Genomic DNA, 26,337 nt, shown 5'->3' on the forward strand with positions numbered 1-26,337 from the left:
CCTCTTCCACATCATGAGGAAAGAAGCCAGCATGCCACTACAGCCCTTCACGTATCTACAAAGGCACTATCCAAATGGGGAAGGGTGGGTCAAATCCTAGATCAGATATTTATTCGTATGATAGGAAAGCCAAACAATCTTGTACAGGGTGTCCCAAAAGTCACAGTGCAATTTAAAGGTACTAAACTTAAGGTATACTATCTATAAATCAGCTAACAATTACATAAATATCTTACAGAATCAATAAATTAAATTAAAAGTTGCAGCTAGGTAGTACAGTAGATAGAGAGCCAGTCCTGGAGTCAGGAAAACCTGAGTTCAAATCTGGCCTCAGATACTAGCTGTTTGACCTTCAGCAACTCACTTAACCCCAATTACCTCCAAAAAAAAATAAAATAATTTAAGTCCCCTCTCTTCCAAGAGCACAGAACTCGGTAAACAGCCTTTCCTTTGAAAGTACACATAGATCAACAGCCCTCATTTCACATGAGAAAATGTTGTTGATACCAATAACCTGTTATTATTTTAGACCAGGGGTGGGGAACCTGCAGCCTCGAGGCCCCACATGGCGTATTAAAACAGTCCATTGCTCTTACATTGTTATCTTTTCATGCATGTTTCCAATCTGAGCAAACTCTCAACATCACCCACCCTGAAGGAGTCTTTCATGCTCTTTTAAGGAGGCATGTGTGTGATCTGATAAATTAGGTGGTATTATGAATTAGGGTGCTAGGCTTAGAATCAGGAAGAACTGAGTGCAGTTCTGAATTTTTGACAGATAGTAGCTGTGTAATTCTAGGCAAGTCACTTAACCTGCCAGCCTCAGTGCCCTCATCTGTAAAATGAGAATGAAAGCACCTACCTCACAAGGTTGTTGTGAGAATCAAATGACATAAGCAGAGCTCTGGGCAAACCTTAAAGTACTATTATGTATATGTATATACATATATGTGTATGTATGTGTGTATATATATATATATGTACATATATATATATATATGTGGGGAGGAAGAGAGAGAGAGTGAGAGAGAGAGAGAGAGAGAAATTTCTGCTATTATCCATAACTAACCTTTAGGAAGCCTTCCCAGACTAACTTCATCTTCTTGTTTATCCTTTAATCTATGGCCACCACTTTTTACACACAAAATCCCATACCCTTATATAGTTTGTGCAATATTATTTCTCATTTGATAGACTACTCTGGAAATATGCAAATCATTTCATGTATACATAGTCTGTTTTCCCAACTCCCTTATAAGCATCCCTAATACCTAGGACAAAGCACTATAAATAGTAAGCATGGAAAAATGCATATAGAATTTATTGGTTGGTATGAGAAAAACACTTTGTAAAGCCTCATAAAGCACTATTTTAAATTTGAGTTACAGTTATTAAGATTTTTCAATCATTCATTCATTGACCGTTTATTAAGTACTTATTAAGTGATTAAGGAGATAAAAATGCAATTAAGGCATAGTTATTATTTTCATAGAGCTTACAATCCTGTAGGGGAAATACGAAATATACAAAATGACAATATAATGATAAATATCCAGAATTATAGTGCAAAATGAAATATATAAAAACATTAAGACAAGTACAAAGGGCAATTCAAGAACCAGGGAAAGAAAGATCATTTCTTATTGGAGAGTTTTAAATGAGGTTTCCTGAAAGAGGTCGCATTCTTAGAAAAGTGGTAAGCCTTCAAGAGGTGAAAGGGAGGAAGAGGAGAGGATTGTTTCCCAGAACATTCCAGACACAGGGAATAGTGAGAGTAAAGGCATGGAGTCTGGCCATAAGTCTCTTTCAAGGTTAATTCTTACTCTCCCTACCTTCCTTATTGGCTACTTACATTGCTGGGACACCACAAAATGACTCAATTTCTTTGGAATGAAAGTGAAGTTGGTAGCCAATTTACCCCATAAAGACCTGGACACACTCTCAGTAGAGTGCATGTCCTCCCCTATCTGAACTTTGTAGTTAGGATACCAATGAGCTTCTGTTTGACCCTGTCTTCCCATCAAATACTGCAACTCCCAAGGCACACTATTAGTTTCTACACACTTGCTAATAATTAAGCTATGTTTGGTCCTCAAAAAGCCACTAGATAACTCTTGGGTCTTTAATTCGCAGGTTGAATGGTTCCAATTCTTAGAGTTCTATCAGAGCCAAGTTGTAGTATTAAGAGATACGGAAGAGGATAGTGAGCCCATGGAGCAAATCCAAATCTTGTTTTAATTTCACCCACCCTAACAGGTATCCTAAAGTTGAATCTTTTCCCCAATTAATATAAAGAAATCATAGTTGGGTGCCTATCTATGAGAGAAATGCAGAAGGTGGTCTCAAACCAGAACTTGTATCTCTTCTGGCAGAGAGAAAAAGCAGATGCTAATGGCAAATTGTATGAAGCAACTATTTTGGTGGTGAGGTGATGGTACATGAAGAGTGACAATATAACACTGGCTTTCTTATTTAACTGTGCCCAGCCTGAGAGACATCCTGATACTGAAATAAAACCACCATTTCCTCTTGTTAATAGCTAGCAGGAAAAGTATGTTTTTATAGAAAGGGATCAGAGGAGAGGGCACTGGCTAGGAACCAGAGGCACCAGAGTAGAGGTTCTAGCCTGCCATAAGGTATCACTAGTTGCCCTGGGGGCAAGGGCCATCAGGAGTGGGGAGAAATTCTGTTCCAAAGTACAAGGGTGCCAGATTGGTTTCACAATTTTGCCCTAGTAGAACATTGTGACTATCTGGGAAACAGAGAACTACTTCCTTTGTAACATCCACAGGCACAAATGCCATACTTGTAGAAGCCTAATTCCTTTGCTGAATCAAATCAGAAGGTAAGTGAATTGTTTAGCTCATTCCCAACCACTTGTTTGCCCAGCCCCCTATGATCTGATGGCCACTACTCACATCACTCTTGTGAAACTATTCTCTAAAGTTACCACTGTCTTCCTAATTACCAAACTCAAATGGAACTTGAATTTTTCCCACCTCTCTGTAAGTGTTCTTGAAGGTTGCCTACAGCTAGAATGCTCACTGGCTATATTCTTCCTTCTGCATCTTCATTTGTAAAATGAGGGATTAGATTGAGTGAACTCAATTCTTTCCTGGCTCTAAAATGTTTTTCTATATTCTATTGTGCATTTATATCATATATCCTCCTACCACACCAAATGCCCTTTGACAGTAGGAGCTTATCTTTTATTTATCTCTCTATCTGACAACACCTAACAGTTTCTTTACATACAGTGGCACTTAATGTTTTTAATTGAACTGAATTAAAGCAGCCTAAGCAAAAAAAAACATTGCTCCCTGTCTTACCTGTTGATCCTCAGTACAATTTCCTAATATATGCCTAGTGAAACATCCATTCTTTATTCTCTAAGAAGCCTGTATACCTTTTTGTCATTATCATATTTTACATATTCTCACAGCCTAAACTGTTGTTCCCCAACCAGTTAAGTGTTCAGCACATAAAGGCAGAAAACATTTCTAACTGTCTTTTTATTCCCACATAGTACTAAATTTGCAGTATACACTGGTCTGGACCACAAAGGGCCTCAGAAGTCATAGGATAGCAGGGTGAGGCCTTGGGAATGTATGAGTAGTCTTTTCAAAATATTAGCAGCATCCTTAGTGCAAAGTGGATTTAATCCCTAGACAAGTCTACTAGGGGTGGAATGAAGGATGTTGGGATGTTGGCTATGGTTGGGAGCTACAATGGAATGATCCAGCTTTCCATGGTGGGGAAGGGACCAATGGAATAAAAGAGAATTAGGTGCCATTAGGAAGGGCTTGAAAGGATAAGCGAATATTCCAAGGAGGTGGAATACCAATATTTCTCATTTCTCTGTCACAACCTCAGGGCAGAAAATGGCTCAAGCAAGGAGGCAAAGCCAGAATGCAAAGTGGGCATCAGGGAAAGGAGAGGCCAGGCAGCCTGTGGGTCAAAAAGTCTTCTCCGAAGGTGGCTGCATGTTTTCCACAAGAGTACAGACAAATTTCTCCAACTTCTTGGCAGCCAGGCGCCCAGCTGCCAGCACCTCTTCATGATTGGCTGTCTCCTGGCTTTCATAATCCAATACTGATTTGTTCGTAATGAGGGAGAATCCAAAGACTCGCATGCCACAATGCCTGGCCACTATCACCTCTGGCACAGTACTCATGCCTGATGTGGAAAGAGAAAGGGAACTGATGTCAAGACACCTTTACCTCAGATCTGTACTGAGCAGCTCAAGCCCATCTTTCAGCATTCTCAAGACAGATCATAATGGGGAGGTCATAGTGGGGTGGAGAAATGTTAGAAAAACCAAACTACCTGGCAAAACCCCACGATATTAAAGGACTGTCTCAACGGATTTGTCTTAGGATTTTGTTATATCACTTGAAAGAAGGGAGCTCTCTGCTGGAGTTTGGAATTCTTGGCATAAAATGGGAGACTCCAGTTTTTAAATAGCTCTACAATTTTCTCTGTGTGTGTATGTGTGTGTGTGTCTGTGTGTCTGTGTCAGGGGGAGGGGGAGGGTGTCTTTCCTCACTAGAATGTGAGCCTCTGTCATAGATTTAGAGCTGATAGGGACCCTAGAAGCCACCTAATCCACACCCTTTATTTTACAGATAGGGAAATGAAGACCCAGAGAAGGGAAGCAACTTGACCAAGGTCACATACAGGTGGGAAAGAACAGAACTGAGATTTTAACCCAAGGTCTCTAACTCCAAATAAAAATGTTAAAGAAGAACGTGAGCTCCTTGAGGGCAGGGCATAGTGCCAGACACATAAGTTCTTAAATTCTTCATCTATCTAATTAGAGAAGCTGTTAGCACTGGAGTCAGGAAGACTTGAGTTCAAAAATTCATTCTGAAGAACTTGCTAGCTGCGTGACCCTGGGCAAGTCACTTAACCTCTGTTTGCCTCAAATTGCCTCAACGGTAAAATGGGGAACATAATAGCACCTACCTTGCAGGGTGTTGTTGTGAGGATCAAATGAGATATTTGTAAAATATTTAGCACTGTGCCTGGCATATCAAAGGCTTGCGTCCCTTCCCTTTTCCTATTTATCTCTAGGATTTATCTCTAGGATACTAGGAGTAACCATAGCCTTAGTCTGGCAAAGTCTCTTAATTGATTTAATCCACCAAAAAGCCTTTGGTATTTTTGGCTTTCTTCTTACTTAATGGCCAGAAGAGCAGATATTAATTAAACCAGTAGTAAATCATTAGCACTGACTTTAACATTCAAAATTTAGTTGAGTAGAAAACGTTAAAGAGATACCTGGTTATTTCCCTAAAAACCATTCATCTAAATTAATAACTAATCTAAATTTGATCCTTTCAGTTTGGTCTACTCTTCTTTAAACCCTTCAGGACTGTCAATTCCCACCTCCTCCTTAGGCCTCTAAGCCATAATTCTGCAAGAGCTCCCCTTCTTACCAACAGCATCAGCTCCTACTTTCTGCAGAAACCGACACTCTGCAATGGTTTCAAAGTTGGGCCCTCCCACCATAACATAGGTTCCTTCCTGCAGTGGTCGTTCCTGTTCCATTTCCTCCCATATGCAATGGGCCTTCTGTCTCAGAATCCTGTCGTAGGCATCAGACATGGGAGGAAACCTTTCTCCAAACCTGAAGTAAAGAATGAGAACTGTGGACTCCTCTTAGATAAAAAGGGAACCCTCCTCTGACCACCAAGTGCAGAGAATCAATTTTAGCTCCATCCTCTATGAATGAAGTACATATACATACCTCTCATCATTGGGGCCTCTGAGTGGATTTTGGCCACTGAGGCCAGCCAAGTTGATATGATCTCGGATCAGCATAATATCCCCAACTTCATATTCAGGGTTCAGTCCACCAGCAGCATTGGTAACAATTAAAGTGTGCACATTCATAAGTCGGAAAACCCTCACAGGGAATGCTACCTGAGGAGTCAAAAGGATAAATGTGAGGCACCCAGGAATTCTACCAATCCACAAAAGCCGCAAAGCCCAAGATTGCATGAGAAAGGTAGAGAGAAAGAGGATAAGACTGTCTAGAAAGAACCTTAAAGGTAATTTTGTCCAGCCCCTCCATTTTACAGAGAATAAGACTGAGGCCTTGGGAAGTTAAATGATTCACCCAAGGTTACACAGGTAGTAGCATAGCTAAAATTTAAATCCACGCCTTTTGACTCCAAATCCAAGGTTCTTTGCCACTATGCCAAATATGGAAGAATCTGTGGATCAGGAAGAGATAACTGGGCAGCTAGGTGACACAGTGAGTAGAGCACTGGGCCCAGGAGTTAGGAAGACCTGAGCTCAAATGTGACCTCAGACACTTGACACACTTAGTAGCTGTGTGACCTTGGGAAGGTCACTTAACCCCAATTGCCCTCCCTTCGCCACTCCAAAAATAAAAAGATTAAAAAGAAAGAGATAACTATGCTGTCATGGAAGGGACCAAATATAGGAAGTCTAATCATGTTATCTCCTTGACATATTATTATTCGCCTTCAGCTTTAGACACATCCTTCTCTAACCAGCCCCTACAATTCAGATTTAAAGGTACAAAGCTTCCCTAGTAACCTCAATCCTCCAGGCCTAGCTATTCTCTCAAATGCCCAGACCCACATCATGCATATATTTACATGCCACAAATCTCTGAGAAGCAAGGTAATGGGCCAGAGACTCTGATGATTACACAGCTAAGGAAACAGGTACTGGATAATAAGTAGAAAGGAAAGGAAAGGTGAGTGAATGACTCATGAAGTTGGTATTAATGACTGAAATCATTCCCCCTTTCTAATAGGAATTACCCACCTGTGTCTAGGCATCAGACTCACCTTCCAGAGTGGGTAACCTTCATATGAGTGGAATCGGCCCTGCATCATAACACAGCATTTGTCACTTAAATATCCGAATACCAGCCGCCCTGCGTGCCCTGGTACTACACGGGAAAAAGAAAAGGGAACCAGGATCATTCAACAGGAGTTGTTTCTCATGTTCTGGGCCTCTGAAAGGACAGTAAGTGAATGGTTCTTCAGGGTCTATGGCCACCCTCAGAGAAAATGAAAATATGACCTATCTACTTCATATTTTCCAGGGTAAGACCCTATGATAGAGGAAAGGAATGTCTCTGGTGTTTTCTTTCTGGAGTATAAGGATAGCGTTATACTGGTTCTTAGCTACCCAGCTGCCTAAACTCCCAACCAAGAAGTCTCAGGGACCCAGAAAGGAACAAATCAGGACAGATTAAGAGGGAAGGGTAGAGAATGGCCTATTAGTAAGAGGAAGATAAGCCAAAGGACTAGTTTTCTGTTCCTACCTCATATAATAACTATTATTAGTCAGTCTCTTAATTGTCATTTCCAGAAAAAGTGGCCAACCTAACCGTTCCAGAAATAACAAATGGCCTCAGAAATGGGGTATACTCAAAAGGGGAAACCAGAAATGTAGAGCTTCTACTCGGAGGCAGGGATTGAGGGAAAGGTAGGTTAGCAGATAATGGTAGACATGGAGGGAAAAAAGCATCAATAAACTTTTCTTTAAATTCAGAGAAAAAAAGTACAGCAGGAGACATAAGAGCAATTGTTACTAATTTGTTAAATTTAGTATATATCTTTTCAAAAATTGCATATAAACTCAGTTTCTAATTCCCTTTCATGACCTTCTTGGTGTGCTGAAATACTCATATTTGATGAGTATCCTACACTCCCTATACCCTACACTACTTCTTCTTTATCTCACTAATTATAGTTCTCCACACCTCCAACTTCTTGCCAGGCAATATGGACAACTAGACAACTCAAGACCAAAATGAACTCAATTCTCATTTCCCAGAAAGACAACATGAGAGAGACTATTACTCCGTATTACAGGAAGTCTCCTGGTTACCAAATGACTACAGTACTCTGCCCAAGTCAGAGGGCCAGTCAGATGCTGGTCTTGTATATGTTCTGCCTGTGTTTACATTTATCTGTTTGTATGCTTTCACAAATATATACATAAAATATAATAGAGCTTATATGTTTTTAAATAGCACATATATATTCTTATGTATGTACATGTTTAATAGCTTTAATAGCTTAAAGCTGAACTAAGGCTTTAGGGATGCCTTAAACATAACTTTAGGTATATAGGAAGAAACTGCATGCTACTAAAGTTATGGAAAGTGGCAGAGCTAGGCTGGAGTGAATTAGAAGGGAAGGAGAGAATTTAGGAACATATGAGTTATACTGCCATAAGCAAGAAGTCAAATATATGTTAATACAGACATGTCTATCTAATGAAACATGAAAGACATTCACATATCCTGTATGTGCCTTGGTGGAAATGTTTTCTCACACCTGGGAATTGAGTTCTATTAAACCACTCCCAAAACCTAGCAATGGTCCTTCCTAATTTTGATGGGTTTTTGTCACCTCTTGATGCCTTTTTATACGAGAAGACAATAGTTTTAGTATTGGGGCAAATATTGAGACTACAAGGATTTGCCTTTAGTTATGAAAACATTTTTTCCTTAGGCCTTTTGACTTTATTCTCCACATCCCACCTAGGTTCCCAGATCAAATTCTCTGCTCCCCAAATCTACCAGCATCATCCTTGTCAGTACCTGTGCTTTCAGGGAAGTTGGGTATCTCACTGTAGTCAAAGGCCTGGAATTTGGTCAGTCTATCCGCCAATCCCCCCAATCCAGAACCACAGATCACTGCAATTTCTGGTCGAAATTTAGTATGGGATAAAAGCCACTCAGCAGTTTCCTTATAATCCTCATACTTGAATCTAGGAAAGAGAAAAGACTCATTAAATAAACTGAAAGGGACAACGAAAAGTAAAGAAGGGAAAGGCTAATATGAAATTAGGCAATCCCCAGAATTAAGTATTCAAGGAAAACTATTCATTGACAGATGGCTGGTAAGGGGGTGGGGAGTAGGGAGGGATGGGCAGACAGTCACATCTCCTTGGTTCCTCTCCCCTCCAGTTACTCAGAATGCCTATGGCCTCCTATCTTCCTTTGAGGCTCCAGAGAAAGATAACTTTTATCTTGGGGAAGGAATTGAGAGTTTTGGCGTTGGAGACCAGAGCTTTTGTCAAGTGACTGAAGAGAGGTTACAGCGATTTAGAGTACACAGAGGTTAAGAGCACAGCACAAGGGTTGTGGTTCCTAGTTGTAGTGATCTTCAGCAAACCAAATTCAGTTTCATTTTCAATTGTTGTTGTCATTTTTCAGTTATCTGTCCAACCTTCCGGGACCCCATTTGCTGTTTTCTTGGCAGAGATACTGGGGTGGTTTGCATTTCCTTCTCCAGCTCATGTGACAGATGAGGAAACCGAGGCAAACAGGGTGAAGTGACTTGCTCAGGGTCACACAACTATGGAAGTACCCGAGGCCAGATTTGTGCTCATGAAGATGAATGAGTCTTCCTGACTCCAAGCTCTTTGCTCTATCCACTGGGACACCTAGCTGCCCCTTTCTTCAGTTACAAGAGTTGTAATACAATTTGCCATAACTCAGGCAGAAGTTTGTTGAGGGTAAATTGATGTGAAAGTGTTTTTCAAAGCACTAAACAGATTTTTTAAAAATTCACTTATGTGTCCACCAATTCTTTCTCCCTTCCTTTCCTTAAAATCACCAAGAAGCCAGATTTGCATTCCTCCCTGGAATAGGAGCCCCTTTTGCCTAAAGTTAACCTTATACTTAACCGCCTAATACCCTCCCCCCAAAAAAATTCAAACCATTCTCTAAGCCTCAGTTTCCTCTTTTTCAAAATGGTGAGATAGCCTCTGAGGTCCCTTCCAGCTCTGGATGCCGGATCCTATGACCCCTCAGCAAAGAGGCAAGCTCAAGTCTTCTCTATAGTTTTAGAGACTAGCCTGAAGGCAGTAGCAATTTAGAAGTCTTAGTCTCTCCTTTCCAAGTTCTTTCTCCCTCTCTGTTTCTCCCCAGGCCAGGGTAGAGGGTGCAGAGGTGAAAAAGAAAAGGGAGGTACCAGTGTTTTAGCAGCAACAACCAACAGTCTCTAGAGGACTGTCTGCCTCAAAAATAGAACCTGGCAAATTGGAGCATAGTTCCAATAGCCTCCAGAAGTTACAGACTGTAAGGAATGGGCAGGAAGGGTAGGAAGTGGTCAATAGTGTGGCTGAAGCCCTGAGGTCAGATGAGGTCATGCAATGGGGCAAGGAAGAGGCTATCAGGAAAGAAAGGGGGGAGAAAAGGGGAAGGTGGGTAACTCAAAAGGGACATGAGAAGGAACAGGGTGGAGGGTTTTGAATAAGCCACCACACCCAAAAGTCCCTTTTTCCAGCAGCCTCTGGCTGAATGATAGTATCATAAATTCAGGGCTGGAAGGAACCTTAAATTTTTAAATTGAGGAAACTGAGACCCACAGAAACTAAGTGACTTGAACCCTGTGTCTCAGAGGTAGCAAAAAAATTAGCAGAGCTAGGATATGGACCAGACCTTCTCATGCCAAATCCAGCCTTCACTCCACTACTCACTATTCATCACCACTGAGTCACTTGGCAAGAACTCTGGACCTCAAAGCCAAAACTCTCTCTTTTCCTTCTTGAAGACAAAGCCATCCTGCTAAGACGTCATCAAAGGAAGGAAAGTGGTACAGACGTTCAAATTAAGAGGAGTGGATTCCCTAATCCAGCCTCCCAGGTGTCCAGGAGACCCATTTTCTGTCCCAGGAAGTTCGGAGTCCCTGCCGCCCTCAGATTCTCAAATACAGAGAGCTGCCCACCCCCCACCTGCACCCCTCAGTCTGCCCCATCCACCTGTAAATGAATTGCCTTCAGGGATTCCCTAATACAGCGTCCAAGGTGTCCAGGAGACCCATTTCCAGTCCCAGGAAACCCAGAGCCCCTGCATCCCTCTTTCTGTCACACTCTCAGATACAGGGAGGTCCTTCTCCCTCCATGAGACTTCTCCCGAGATTGGTCCATTCCCAGGGATATATCAAAGTCAGGCAGAGAGAAGCCTGGAGCCTCTACAGTTAAGCACTTGTTCCTTTCCTAGAGATGTGATCTCCTGATCTCACAAGAGACAAGGTCATCATGGTGGGAAGGGTGCATGGACACATGTGCCTGGGTACGGGGCTGGAGCACGTAAAGTTACACAAGTCAGCTCCGAGGGGTGATCGACTCCTAATCTGAACAGGGTTTGCCCCCAAATTTAAGCTCCCTTCATCCCAACGCCTGCACTCTGACTCCCTGCCCCATCTGGGAGTCCGGTCTCAACACCCACATCTCCCCACCCCCACTTCCCCACCCTGGAGAGAGAGGTGGGAACACAGAGCCCCAGGATGCCAGGCCTTGGTCTCCTGCCATGCACCCTGTCCTCACCACATATGGTCTATCCTCACCTGGCCCCTCTCTGCCCCCAGCCTCCCCGATCCCTTTCACCCAGCCTCCCCTGTCTCCCTGGGGGCCTTTGGGCCTAACTCACTGATTCTCCATGGCTCCGTCGTGGTATTCTCCTCTTCTCTGCCTCGGTCTACTCCTCTCCCTCAGCTCTGCACCGTTGAGCTCGCAATGCCCCAGTCAGCAAGGACTTGCACAGAATTCACTCGCTCTTGGCTTTAAGCCCCAGCCTGTGAGGTCGCCAGCCAATGGCTGTTGCAAATGCAAAAACTAGCCGGCCTCCTTGGAGACCAAGCTTGATTCAATCACTAGGCCAAGTATGAGGTTTGGGAGGGGAGGGAGGGAAGAGGGAGGAGACTCTGAAAGGAATAACAAATGAATTAACTCTCCTGGCAGATGCTTAAAGAGATACAGACCCTACTTCCCTTTTAAGCCCTGGGGCATGAGATCTGGCAGCCTGCTTCCTCTCTCACCCCTCCCCCCCACCTTTAACCTCAGTAGAGAAAGTTTATAGTTCTATCACAAATTCATTTTTATGAGATTTGAAGGTTAAAAGAGAATTGAGCCTAGGTCAGTTGCCTTTGCCTCAGTGGCAGACAGGAAAGGCCAAGACCACATTCAACCCCTCTGGAACATCACAAACCACCCATCTTTTCTGTCACTAACCACCTTAGTGACTCAGGGCAAATAAGTTTAACTGGATGCACCTACATACCTTCATTTGTAAAACAACAAGGAGGCTTGCGCTAAATGGCTTCTCACATCCCTTTCATCTCTGAATCAAAATCAGCCTTGTAAGAGAGGTCAAGTATTTATTAAGTGCTTACTAGCTGCTAAACACTAGGCTAAGTAACTGAGACAAAACCTAAGTCCTCCCTCTCGAATGATTCCATAATCTAATTTGAGCCATGGCTATGTGTATTCAAGACGCACACAACGAAAAGGAATCTCGGAGAGAAAGCACTAGAATGAGGATGGGAGATGGAGGTGGAGGGGTGGGGGGGGGGGGATGAATTGGAGTAAGGAGAGATTAGAGGCAAGGAGGTAGCCCAGAAGGCTATTGCAATAGTATCGGTCATGAGATGCTATTGCCCAGATAGGGACAGAATGAATGAAGAGAAGGGGGTGTATGAGAGAGAGTTTGTGAAGGTAGAAATGACCAGACTTGACAATAGATTGGATATATGCGGTAAGCACAAGTAATCCCAGCCTGGGTGTCTGAGAGAATATTAGTGCCCTCGACAATCAGAGGAAAGTTGGGAAAAGGGAAATGTGTGAGGGTCCTGCTTTGGGAACATGGAGTTTGAGATGTCCAAATAGCATTTGGCAATGCAGGACTGGAGCTCAGGAGAGAGACGAGGGTTGGATATATTGATCTGGGAATCACCTTCATAGACATAATAATTAAATCCGTAGAAGCTAAGATCACCAAGTGAGACGGTATAGCTCTAAAAGCAAAAAGGGCCTAGCCTTGGGGGACACCCATAGTTAGTGGTTTGTAGAAGTGACCTGGATAAGGATCCAGCGCAGGAGACTGAGAAAGAGCAAGTACAATTCTAGGAGAGATAGCAAAGAAAAAGAAATCCCACAAAGCAGACTATCACACACAATACTCTACAACTATGACAAGATGCATAAGGGGTTGTGGGGGTGGGGGAGACCGAGGATGCAGGTCTTGGGACACCAAGGATCCATATCCAGCCTATGAAGGGGAAAATTAGGAAAACAGAAAGAGGTCTAGAAGCCAGGATGCCTGGGTTCTTTATCAGAACATGAAACATGTAAAACATGTAATGGTGGGAAGCATGTGTGAATGGAAAGAAAGAAACATCTAAAATTTTCAAGGGTGGGGAACCTGTGGCCTTGAAGCCACACGTGGCCCTCTAGGTCCTCAAGTGAGGCCCTTTGGCTGAATCCAAACTTCACAGAACAAATCCCCTTAATAAAAGGATTTGTTCTATAAAACTTGGACTCAGTCAAAAGGCTAAAAGGCTGCCCTCAACGACCTAGAAGGTCACATGTAGCCTCCAGGCCACAGGTTCCCCACCCCTGAATTCTAAATTATGAAATTTGGGGTCTTGGTTCTGATTCTCAAGTCCATAGAGAAGGGCATGCCCCAGGGCTTAAACTCCTTAACTGAAAGTAAAAGTTTTATCTATTCTCTGATGTCCTACACCCATTTAGTTACTTGTTGATTGTCCTTCACCACCCCTAAAATGTATTGTCTTCCAAGGAACCTCAGCCTCATGCCTATGCCCCTTGTTTTTTCCAACCTCTGTTTCTCCTTCCTGAACCCAAAATTGTACTTTTGCACTAAACCACTGCTGGCACCACTGCTTACAACCCTGTTTCTATCCTTTCAGTCTCCTTGGCCTATTCCCCTTCCTGTCCTCAATTTGTTCATACCACACCTTATCTCATTTCCATTCTTTTTTCTTTTGCCTATTCCTATCTTTATGCTAGTCTCTAACTACAACTGTGTCTGATCAGATCTCTACTTTTCCTTAGCCTAATCTCTTTATCTATTCACATTTCTCACACTGTTTAGCTCATACCAGTCTCTCCCTCCTTCAATGGAGTCATTTGGCTTAGCATGTTGGCAGAAATAGAATACTGAAAATGTTATTTTAAAGACATTTGTGACATCTCTATTCAGTTCATTACTTAGACTATAACAAAAAAAAAGTAATTAAAAAAATAATTTCTCTGGAAAGTCTCTTGCTTCTGGCCAGAGTTGAGAAACCAAACAATCACTCTCATTAGGGTAATTATGCTTCATTACCTTTTTACAACCCCTTCTTCTTCCTCCAAGGAACTGTGTCTGCACCATACACTGCCATCTCTCCACTCACCAGACAGAAAAGGAACAAACAGTGACAGAGAAAGGGACAGGGTCTTAGTGGTCCAGTATTTCAAAATCAGGGCTAAGAGTCCTCAGAGATCGTAGTTTTTCCCTTTATGAGTCAGCAACAGATAGGATCCCTCAGGGTTCTTCAGATTACAGGTTCTAGAGTGGGAATTCCTTCACTCCCTATATCTTGCCACTGGACCCAGAGGGCTCCAGAGGAGAAAGTGAGGCTGGTGACTTTGCACAGCCCTCCTTCACTTCAATTCAATTCACTTGCAAATCAATCACCTTCCTGATGTCATGGTCCTCTTTGAGAAGGAAGGACAAACAACAACACTTCACCTGGAATCTCAGTCCACATCCTACTTTCCCTGGACATCAAGATTTTCCTCTTTTTAAATCTTGCTTCACCAATCCCTGACTTGTTCCAGGTACATTTCCTATCCTATATGTATCACTTCCATTGCTCTGTTCAGAGTTCTGGATTCCTGACTAAACAATAACTTGCATGAGGGAAAGGGGATGAAGGTTGGAGGATGTCCCTAATAGCCCGAGTCTCAAAGGTTAAACTCCAGGGAACCACACCCAAATATCTCCCCAGACTGGCTGTCCCCCAACAGCTAAAGGGTACAGACCTGGCACATACGGTGGGCCATGAATTCTCAGAGCCAAATGAGGCAGTCTCAGTGCAAAAACAACTCCCTAAGGTTGGAAAGTTCTCCTGCCTGCTGCAGTGCCATGTTATACAATGTTAGTTCTGCAGCTGCTGCGTTTTGGTCCCCTCACTTGATAGACATGTACACAGTTGCATTTACATTCAGGATCTAGGCAGGGATGGGGAACCAACAGCCTCAAGGCCACATGTGGGCTCCTAGGTCCTTGGGTGCAGTCAAAAGACTTTTTGACTAAGTCCAAGTTTTACAGAACAAATTTTTTATTGAGGGGATTTGTTCTATGAAGTTTGGATTCAATCAAAGGGAAACACTTGAGGACCTAGAAGGACACATGTGGTCTCAAGGCTACAGGTTCCCCATACCTGATAGGGGCACTGGGAAGAAAGGAATTAGGAATGGACATTGGGTATGGTATTTTTACCTTCTCATGCTCAAGAAAACAGGAAATGACAGCAGGTGCATTTTGCTGATAGTGAAGTTTTAATCAAGAAAGAAGTAATCCATTTGTCTGGAATGAATGTAATGGAAGCAAGAAGAGTGGAAGGGGAAGAAGGATGTGTAGGAAACATCAAAGCTACTTCCTCATGGATCAGGAAAGTGTGCTTTCCTTATATGCTTCCCACTATACATACCTCTACTCATTCTCCTCTCCATCCTCCATTGCTTTACCAAAGACATCTGAGTCTGGCCCTATCATTCTTACCTGCACTCTCATCCCACTCTCTCTCCCCTGCCCCTCACTACTGTTGCGGGACCCTGAATTACAGAATCCAAAGGGTGGCTAGGTGGTGCAGTGGATAGAGCACTGGGCCTGGAGTCAGGAAGACCTGAGTTCACATTTGGCCTCAGATACTTATTACCTTTTTGACTCTGGGCAAGTCACTTAATCCTGTTCGCCTCAATCCCTGTTTGACCCAGTCCTGAGTTGGACAGGGCCAACCACAACAAGCAGATTACATACTCCTGGAGGGAGGGGCTGCTGCATTGTATTTATATATCCAGTGCCTATGATAACACCTTACATGAACAGAATCCTAGAACATTCGAGGTGAAAGAAACCTTTCAGATTATCTAGCCAGGTCACAAGAGGCCAGGGAAACTACTGAGTGGTACCAGAAGCAGATTAAAATATAATTGGGAAATGTTTAACAAAATCAGTAAAATACAACATAATGCCAATTTGTGGTTTTCTAAGTCAATATGTAGCCTGCAAAGATCTATTTCCATCTGAGTTTGACACAACTGAATTTAGTTTGTCTTTAGTATATTTTCTCTCTTCTTAAGTAAACTAGTCCAGATGATGAAGAGGCTGATCTTTGTAACCACATTTCAATGGTACAGATTCCAAATGCTGAAACTTCTAAGCACAGAGAAGGTCCTCAATATAGCACTGTTCATTTTAGGGTGAATTTATCACAAATTGGGTCAATTTGGTATAAGGACACTTCTTACAATTTCTGGTTTTCATGCTTTTGCTCACAGTCCTCCTGCCTAGATGGTCCTTTCCATCTGTCCAAATGCTCCCCATCTTTGAAAGCTAAGTCAAATCATAAGTCTTCTATGGAAAACCTTATTTACAACTAACTTTTCCCATCCTTTTCCTCTGAAAGCCTTAATCATTCACTTTCTGTATCATTTGGTGTTTTGCAGAATCTCTTATTGTAATCTTGTATTAATAAAACCTGATCTGTTTTTTTTTTAACTTTTCACATATTTCTGGCTTGTCTGAATGGAATGTTAACTTCTCAGTGGCAGCTTTCCAACACAAGGCACTATGATATTCAGAAAATGCTTGCTAATTCATTTAAAAGTTGTTGAAACTGATCTTTACCAGTGGAACTGCCATCTCTTCCATAAAACCTTTCCTGCTAAATCAGTCAAAAGCCATCTCTGCTTCTCACTGCTCTTTGTTCCACTATAATATACCTCTTATCACTTATTTATGGAAGAAATCATCTAACCAATTTGATGAATCAACAGAATCTCTCCATAAAGAGACCTGCCCGTTGCACCTTGTTAGGAGAACAAAGAGAACTCCTGATTAGTCCAATTTGGACCGAGGTCCTTGGAAATTTTTATAGCTGGGTTGGGATTGTAACAACACAAACATGGCCTAAGTGAAAAAGCACCCTCATTTGAGGAAGAGGTGACCCAATCCTGTGGGAGGAGACAGTGAGAAGGAATTTACTAAGAAGCTGTATATCCTCTCACAAACTCCAGGAGAAAAGCTTTGGTAGCCTCCTATTTAAAGGAATCTTAGCATCTAGTTATCAATCAATCAATCAATCAATTGTAAACATTTATATGGCACTTACTATGTGCTAAGCACTTTACAATTATCATTTTATTTGTTCCTTGTCATAACTCTGGGATATGAATGCTATTATAATCTTCATTTTAATTTCCATTTTACTGATAAGGAAACTGAGGTTAAGTGACTTGCCCAGCATCACACAGGTAGTAAGTGTCCCGGACTGTATTTGAATTCATCTTCTTGAGTGTATGCCTGGGCCTCTGCCTCCTACTTTACCAAGCTGCCCTATTAAGCACCTACTATCTGTCAGCCACTACACTAGTCTTTGGAGATACAAAAACAAAAGTGAAATAGTCTCAAGAATGGTTAGTTGTTTCTTCACACTTGACATCCAAGAACGCTGATTCCCGGGGAATGGAGAGGAAATGGAGTGTCAACTTTTACAGCGAATAGGTATTATGTTATGAAAAGGGCATTTAATCTGGAGTCAAATTCTACTTTGATGCTTAATGCAAGTCTTTTCCCCACCTTGGGCCTCACTTTCTACAACTGTAAAGTGAGATTAAACTAGATGGCCTCTGAGGTCCCTTACAATATAGAAACTAGATTCTTTGGGGGAAGGAGCTGAAAGAGGCCCTGTCACACTCTCCTCATCCCCTAAATCAACATATCTCATCTTAGAGCTGGAAGGGACTCTAGAGATCGTTTAGGAAGAAACTTAGGCCCCACAATGAGGAAGGTTCATTTACTTCTTATTGAAATTGAGACTGACCTTCTGTGAAGTCAGATCATGGAGCCCACAAATCATAGTCAAAGATTGTTAGAGTTGCTATTGGAGCCCAACTTGTCCAACCCACTCATTTTACAGAAGAAACAGAGACCCAGGTTTGAGTGGGAAGAGGGACTAGAGCCCAGTTATCCAGACTCCTATTCCAGGACTCCTTTTTGCCAAATTGTTGGAATTTAAGATCCCTCAAAAGCAAGGGAGGTAGCCCTTCAGAAGCATAGACTCCTAGTCTCTTGCCTCAGGGCAAATAGCGAAGCTGTGACAGTGTGCCACAGCCTTTCTGTAAATCTGGGCTCCAAGCTGATCCCACACTCGACTCCCTCATACAAACCCTCATATTCCACTCCAGGGAAAAAATGTAAGCAGCTTTGGAAAGTAAAGCTCCAAAGGAAAAAAGCAAATAAAGGGTGAGGGAGATAGAGGCATTCCTAAGAAGGTGTCACCCTACAGCAGGGACTGAGGCCCAGGTAGTGAGACAGAAAAGAATGTTTGAGGCAGATGGAGCAAGCAGGATGCAGGATATGAGATATGAGAGAAGATGCAGGAGGTGACCAGCCAGAAAAGTGATCAAAGAAGACTGTGGATTGAAAACCCCCACCAAGGACTTGCCCATGTGGTTTCGCAAAGCACCCCCAATTCCAGAACAACTCTTCTCCTTTCCTTTTCTATACTCTTTGCTTATCTTTATGATAAAAGTTCCTCAGACTGCCTGGTATCCCAAGCATTTTGGGGCATTGCTTGCTCCTCGCATTCTCTTGTCCCCTTTCCCCCTTTACTGATACCTAACCCCAATAATCGCCTTTGTCCCCTATGGGAAGCAGGGCCAATCTGCTCCCTTAGGGTAGTAGGGCCTGCCTCCTATGCTCTGCCTCCCATGTGGAGTAGAGCCCATTGGGGCTTTGCCTTACTGGGAGTAGATCCGCTTGGGTGCATCACCCCAATAAATGGCTTTCTTTAGCTTGGAGAACTCTCCAAGTGAACTCTTTTAGGACAATAGAACCCATGTCTATTCATCATCATTTCAGGGGTACACCATGAACTCATCATGGAGAAGCATTTCTCTCCTTTCTAGGACATCCAGCCCCCTGGAGGGCCCCTGAGATGGCTAAAGTATGCCTCCCAATAACAGGAGAAGCCCCTCCACATTTTCAGCCTAGTCCTCCTTCCCAAACCCTGGGCTACAGTCCTCGGCAAAAGTTCAAGAATAATCATAGCTAACATTTACACAGCACTCTAGAGTTTGCAATGTGTTTTACATATCTCATTGTATCTCATAATATTCCATTTTATTGATGAGGAAACCTAGGCTCACACAGCTAGTAAGTTTATGAGAAGTCTTCCTTACTCCAAGTCTAATACTCTTTTCCACTATGCCACCAAGCTTCCTATAGAAGAAACTTAAGAGGTAAAACTTTGTGGGAAAACACAGGTCTCCAGCAGGAATAGTAGAGGTGCTGAGTCCCTTAAGAGCTTAGACTTTCACTTGCCTTAGAAAGTCATTTGTGTAGGCATGATTTTACCTCTTTTGGATTGAAAATTCCTTTAAGGCAGGGATGGGCACCTTATCACTTTGATTCTCTACAGGGACTATTAGTAACCTAAATTTGATACAATGAGCAAAGAGACTTTACCCCAGAGGACATGTACAGAAAAACAGCTGTAGAAATAAATGTGAGAAAGAAATTCTTTGTTATTAGCAATTTTGGACAATGGAATGGGGAAGCAGGGGAGACAGACCTATCTTTCTCCAGCAAAATTCTTTTAGCATTGGATAGATCAGGGCTGTCCAAAGGGAGGCCCTCGGGCCACACGTGGCCCGCAGTGATTTTATGCAGCCTGCCTGTGTTTACTATGAGAGTGGAAATTGACATAAATGCTTTAACTAAAGCATTTGCACAGATTTCTGTGCTTGTGGTGGACACAGGCAGACCGCATGGGGGCGCACGGCCCATGTTTTGGACAACCCTGGGATAGACTATCCATTCACTTAATATTAGTGGTTGCTGTTCTTCCTTCTCTAAGGGGATCAAAATGACATCACTATGCTTGAGTCAAGATTCAATGTGTCAGACTGTGGCTGATAAGGCCAACACAAGCTCAGAATGCTCTACCACAGGTCGGGCACAAATAGTCCGTGTGAGCATTTGGGGTGGATACTCCAAACTTGGGCATCCTGCATTTCCTTTGAGCTGTTTCAATTCTGCTTTGCTCGTAGAGCACAGCACCTTCTCTGATGTGGGAACACCATGCTGAACGGTCCTGTGCCAGTGTCTCCCATGTCACACAATCAATTCCAAAGTTCTTCAGAGACACCTTGAGAGTGCCCTCGTATTGCTTCTTCTCACCACCATGTGAGAGCTTGCCCTGTGTGAGTTCTCCACAAAACAATCTTTTAGGCAAGTGTATGTTTTGCATTCAAACAAAGTGGCCAGCCCATCAGAACTGCACTCTCTGAAGCAGAGTTTGAATGCTTGTCAGTTTAGTTTGAGTGAGGACCTCAGTGTCTGGTACCTTATCTGTCCAGGTGATCTTCAGAATCTTTCTAAAACGATTCAAATGGAAGCGATTCAGTTTCCTGCCACGGCACTGGTAGACTGTCCAGGTTTCACAGGCATATAACAATGAGGTCAGCAACACAGCTCTGTAGACCTTTAGTTTGGTAATCAGTCTAATACCTCCTCTCCCATACTTTCCTTCAGGGCCTCCCAAACACTGAGCTAGCTCTGGCAATGCGTGGGTCAACCTCATTATCTATGTGTACATCCCTGGAAAGCACACACTACCAAAGTAGTGTACTTTGGCCTAACAATTAACAAGAAGCACAGGGTGCTCCATCAGCCACCACCACACCATCCATACGTGGAACCATCAGTTACAATAAACAGAGAAGTATTATTAGGTGCTAAATAGATGTCCCCTCTAGAAGAATGAAGGCTTCTTGAGACCAGAGGTTGTTTCTTTCTCTTTTTTTAATGTTTGAATGATTCAGTGAGGGTCCATGATACTCAAGTGCTACAAGGAACTTGTTATAAGGTCCACCTAGTATCTACAACACAGATCACAGATACTGATAATATTACTGCCAGGAGAGAGAAAAGCATTTATTTAGCTTCTACTATGTGTCAGTCACTGTACTGAATACCTTACAAATATTGTTTTCATTTGCTCTTCACAACAACCCTGGAAGGTAGGTACTAATATTAGCCCTATTTTACAGGTGAACAAACCTAGGCATGGTTTAAGTCAGTTATCCAGGTGACTACTTAGGAAGTGTCTGAGGCTGCAGTTGAACTCAGAGCTTTCTGACTTTAGGACCAGTGCTCTACCTACCAAGCCTTCTACCTGCTTCCGCCAGATCCCAGAGTATTTTCTAAGTGGTCTTTGAATAGTCTCCTAAGTGGCCTTTGTGTCTTCGTTCACTCCCCTCTCCAATTCATTCCTCACAATACTGCCAAAATAATTTCCTTAAAGATCAGGTCTAACCACGACATTCCTCTACTCAAAATTTTCAGTGCCTCCTTATGACTTCTAGGACAAAATAATTAACTCAGCAGCCTGGTACCTAAAGCCCACCACAATCTGGCTCCAATCTATATTTTCATCCTTCCCCATCCCCCACCCCAATCCTCTTTAAGTATTTCCAGTCAAAACGAGACCATTAAAGCAATAAATCAATTTACTAGCATTTGTTAGTTGCCTCTCCTCAGTTTTTATAGAAATTTCTGATGACGCAAAGACAAAAGTGTAAGTTCTTTCCCTCTAGGAGTTTCCATTCTCACTTTTCCCCACCTCCAACCAGAAGAAATAATCCTAAAAGGTAAATAACAAATAAATCAGGTCCAGCAGCATTTATTAAGTGCCCAAAAAAGGCAAAAATAGCCCCTGCCCTCAGGGAGCTCCCAGTATTTTGGTAGCAGGTAACTAGCAAACACCTATGTACAAACAAGATACATATGGCATAAATTAGATATCTTGGGGGAAGGCACTAACATTAAGGAGAACCAGGAAGGGATTCCTTGCAGAAGGCGGGATTTTAGTTGAGACTTTGTCAGGATCCCCATGCCAACACCACTCCTCTGTTTTTATTCCTCTCTTTTTACTATTAGGAGATACCCTATTCTCCAAAGCTAAGACACAGCAAGCAGGCTGTGTATCCTGAGCTTGGCATAACTACAATCCTTGTGCTCACCCCCTGCACAGCTCAGACAAGTACTTCAATATCCATATTCAGGTCATGAAGTTCTGCTATGAATCAAACTTGTCTCATTGTTTCTGTTACCCCTCATTGTCACAGCTACAGTTCACTGTGTGGACATTGATATATGTATTAAGATTTGCCCACACTAAAGTAGGTCTCTTGGGTGTCAGAGGAGGCATGTGTCTAGTTTCCCTCCTCCAACGGAATAAAGAAAAAGCTTTTTGCTTAAGACCACTGTTAGCAATTTGGTTTGATTTTGTTTTTATTTTATTTTATTTTTCAGAGTTAATTGTGGTTGTGAGAGTCAACTGTGTGAGCTCTTTGGTATTTTCAGAGTTAACAGCAGTTGCATAACCTCTGTGACTCTGTTCATTTGTTTTCAAGTTTGACAACTTGAAGAACGTCAGCAGCTAGGTTGTGAAGTGGGTAGAGTGCTAGGCCTGGAGTCAGAAAGACTCCTCTTCCTGAGTTCAAATCAGGCCTCAGACACCCACTAGCTGCATGACCCTGGGCAAACCCTGTTTGCCTAAGCTTCCGCACCTGTAAAATGAGACAGAGAAGGAAATGGGAAAGCACTGCAATATCTTTGCCAAGAAAACCCCCAAAGGGGTGAAGAAGAGTCAGACAGGACCGAAAAAAAAAAAACTAAACAACAGGAGAGGAAGCCCGGAGGCAGAGATTAGGAGGGAGAGAATTCCAGGCTTGGGAGACTTAAAAAAGCATGGAGTACAACATTTTGTTCTAGAATTGCAAAGAGGCAAAGTAATCCAAGAGACTGAGATGTAAAGGTTTCTCCCTAAATGGCAATAGCATTTTGTAGAATGCTGGCTGGATCATTTTACACCTTGTAGAGAATGTAAAACCTTGAGTAGACTAGTTCACACCAGTAAAACTTTGAAGAGTCTATTTGTATCTGAAAAGTCAATCAATTAGCATTTGTCTGTCATCTAGTTTTGATTAAGCCCAATGACTTACAGAAAGAGCTTCACGATAGAAGGAAAGGTAAAAGACATTCCCTGTTCTCAGGGAGCTTACTGCCAAAAGGGGGAGAAAATGTGCTGACTACTGCATACAAACAAAATATAGACAGGATAAATTGGGAAAACACTGGAGGTCAGGAAATAGAGTATCAGTGTGTGTTAGGAACAGCATGGAGTATGTGAAGGGAAATAAGATGTAGGAAGACTGGAAAGGTAGGAAGAGACCAGGTTAATAAAAGACTTTAAAAGTCAAATGTAGGATTTTATATTGAAGGAGGTGTGGGACCCAGGACTATAGGTAATCATAGAGAAGAGACTTAAAGTTGGGGAACCAATCAGGAAAAAAAAATCAGGAAAACAACTGAGCATCTAGCAAAGACATTTCAGTTGCTCCAGGGCCCAGATTGCCTCTGTGTCTCTTCCCTACCTACTTGTTTTCAGGGACCTACAAGAGTTTAAAAAACTAGGAAGCCTTGAACCTCAGAGTTATTTGGTGATTATTGGGCAAATGGTTATTGCCTGCTTATAGTATACCCCTGAGGTGTCAGATGAGTGTGGCCTGAACCAGATTAAAATGTAATCAGGAAATATTTAACAAAATAAATAAAAATACAATAAAACATTGATGGTATTGAGCTTTAGGGGTGCCGGGACCCTGAAATAGTGACATGTGGGTCTGGCCCAAATGAATTCGACCCCAGCCTTTTTTCAGCCAAAGTAAAACAAACTTTATTAAAGATACATCATATTAAGTAGACTTTTAAGGAATGTGAGCATTTGTGTCACTAATGCCAGCGGGCCAGATTGAAACTTAAGCTTTTGTAATGCTAATGCAAGCAAACTATATAGATGGGATAGAATCTGAGCATTTTCATGGAAACAAGATGGATCTTATATACAGAAAGACTGAGGGAGGAATCCAGGGGTGACCAAGTTTAGAATCAAATCTAGGGAGATCTTGATAGGAATGACCAGTATCCTGGGGTGACTAGAGGTCAAATCTAGGGAGATCTTGATAGGAATGTGACCTGGCCCGCAGGTCACACAATCGTGGGCCGGCGAGGCTGGAGAGGACCGGGGGAGCTAGGCTCGAGGAGGGCCTAATGGCTTTAAGAGGCCATGAGGCTCGGGAACAGGACCACGGAGAGGAAGGAGACAAGACGCGTTGCTGGTGTAGAAGTGTGTGTGTCTCTCTTTATTGTATCTGGTAAGGGTATTTATGAGCATGCTATCAGGATGCCACGTCCCCAGAGGCGTGGCTATGCATTGGACGCAGGCCTGCGTCATATCCCAGAAACGAGAGTTAGCCAGGAAATGAAAGCTAAGCGAGAAATGAAAGCTAGTGAAGGGAGAGGGCGCGGGTCAGGCAGAGGGGAGGGGTAAGGTGATTTTCCAGTCTCCGGCATGTCCCCCATTTTTATTTTAAGGAAAGGGTGACTGGCCTGTCTTAGGCTATGCAACTTGGTTCTGATAATGAGGTGAGAGCGTCTGGTGTATAAAGGATTTTCAGAGCCCGCCCTTGATCACTGTCTTAGGTCATCCGGGCGGGGTGTTTACAGTAGGGTACTACAGCCCTGCGACTTGCGCCACTGGAGGTTGCCCGTCATGGTGATCAGAGGGTCTTACGGCCAGTTTCAACCAGACCTCAATCATCCTTCATTCAGGGTTGCAATAATCCCGTCATGGGCTCAGCCACAGCCGTCCTTCAGAGGGTCAGCAGGACTGTTTAAATGGAGAAAGAAGGGTGGGAAGAGTGAATTCAAAGGTCAAAAGATAAGAATTTGGTGACAGAGCTAAGCCGAGTGGGGGAAAGGAAGGGGTTGATTGGCTTTTCTACAGAGAGTATAAAGCCTTTTCCTCCAACGCCGATGCCAGGATTCCTTCAGGAGGTCTTCTGTGAATTGTAAACGTTCTCCTGGCTGTTCAATGATGTCTTGTTCCGGTAGTCTGCTGTAAAATATATGGCTCTTCCTGTCAACAGCTGAATCTACTTGAGACTTAACAAACGTGGTTAATTTATTGAAGGCCCAAGGGCCAAAGGAAAGGAGCAACAAAAAGCCTATTAATGGCCCAAGAAGGGGGATCAGATATGGAAGGGTCCCATGCAGACCATTCCAGAGAGGGTTATCTAAGAGTTCTTTGCGTCTTCGGACCAACTCCTCTTGCAATTTTTTAATTTTATCCCTTACTATGCCAGATTTATTGGTATAAAAGCAACATTTTTCCTGTAGGGCTAGACATATTCCACGCGCTCTTTGACCTCCATTTCTCTGATTTGATCAGTAGGGCCCCCGCCATAAGAGACGTGAATGGGTGCGTGGAGTGACCAGCAGACATTTTTCCCAATGTTATTTTTGTCACAAGAGGCTTGGGCATATTTGTTAGTCGGACCTGAGATCTGAATAGGGCCCCAGTCGCCTCCAGTGCTCCCCCCGTACGCCCTTTGTTGGCGGGCGGTGAGATAAGTGCCTGATTTGCCTGTACATTGCTGTGTGCTAGTGTAGCACGAGGAATGAAGGGCCTGGAGGTAAACACAATCAGAGGGACAGGGTCCAGGGATGCCATTATTCTGGGGGATTATTTTGACTTTTCTTACGCATTGGTAGGATTGTCTGGAGATTCCCGTGCCGGTGTGGTGGTACTGGAGGTAAGCTATCTTGTCGCCGCAATCAATGGCCCGAGTAAAGGCGGTAGGCATAACAGTGATGATGCCGCCCTTACAGTCACAGGGGGCTCCGAAGAGGGCATGGCGCAAGTCTGTTCCAGGGGGAGGCCCGAAACCGGCGTCGGTCTCCGCGAACAGGAACAGGGAGATCAGCAGAGTGGATATCATTTTCTAAAGAAGACAAGAAAAGAAATAGCTTCGTCTCAGGGTAAGGCAGGGCCCTGGACTCAGTGTTTAATGATGGCATGATCTACTAACTTAAGCAACCGTTCAGGTAGCCATCTGGCGTTCTGTGCATTGGAATCATATATACAGGCATGTCCCTTGCCCCATATAAGGACTGGATCAGGGCCATGCCACTGATGGGTGAGGGGATCCTTCCATTTCACTTGGGCATAATCATGGGCCGACGATGGGTGCCAAAGGCGATCTGCGGCGGATCTGCCCTGAGCGTCCAATGTAAGAAAATTTAGGACGAAGAGTGCATGATTTAGGAGGGTCCTATGGTTATTGGCCCGTATGTATAGTTTTTCTGACCCCGATTGCAATTTAGATATCATTCTTTTCAAAGTCTGATGGGCTCTC

At 43.1% G+C, this 26,337-nt stretch overlaps 1 protein-coding gene and 1 long non-coding RNA gene across 2 annotated transcripts; one reads left to right on the plus strand and one right to left on the minus strand.

Moving 5' to 3' along the window:
- Positions 1–2,736: 2,736 nt before the first annotated feature.
- On the plus strand, positions 2,737–4,366 carry LOC118828567. The gene is made up of 2 exons (XR_005008955.1): positions 2,737–2,845; positions 3,874–4,366. It is a non-coding gene; the product is annotated as an uncharacterized LOC118828567 (long non-coding RNA).
- Positions 3,495–11,575, minus strand: LOC118828566 (purine nucleoside phosphorylase). The gene is made up of 6 exons (XM_036735268.1): positions 11,432–11,575; positions 8,594–8,763; positions 6,825–6,928; positions 5,750–5,925; positions 5,439–5,629; positions 3,495–4,176 (listed from the first exon to the last, which is right to left on the minus strand). Exons 1-6 carry the CDS (start codon positions 11,440–11,442, stop codon positions 3,956–3,958), a joined length of 873 nt encoding a protein of 290 aa, XP_036591163.1. The 5' UTR covers positions 11,443–11,575; the 3' UTR covers positions 3,495–3,955.
- Between the last annotated feature and the right edge of the window lie 14,762 nt (positions 11,576–26,337).

The sequence above is a fragment of the Trichosurus vulpecula genome, chromosome 8 (genome assembly GCF_011100635.1).
Source record: "Trichosurus vulpecula isolate mTriVul1 chromosome 8, mTriVul1.pri, whole genome shotgun sequence".
Taxonomy (NCBI): Eukaryota; Metazoa; Chordata; class Mammalia; order Diprotodontia; family Phalangeridae; genus Trichosurus; species Trichosurus vulpecula.

Bases quoted from the DNA above. Each gene is read 5' to 3' on its own strand.
- LOC118828566 (XM_036735268.1), bottom strand. The intron at 6,929-8,593 runs GTACTGACAAGG...TTTCCCGTGTAG, and splicing joins CAACTTCCCTGAAAGCACAG to TACCAGGGCACGCAGGGCGG. The intron at 5,926-6,824 runs GTGAGTCTGATG...TTGACTCCTCAG, and splicing joins AAGGTTACCCACTCTGGAAG to GTAGCATTCCCTGTGAGGGT.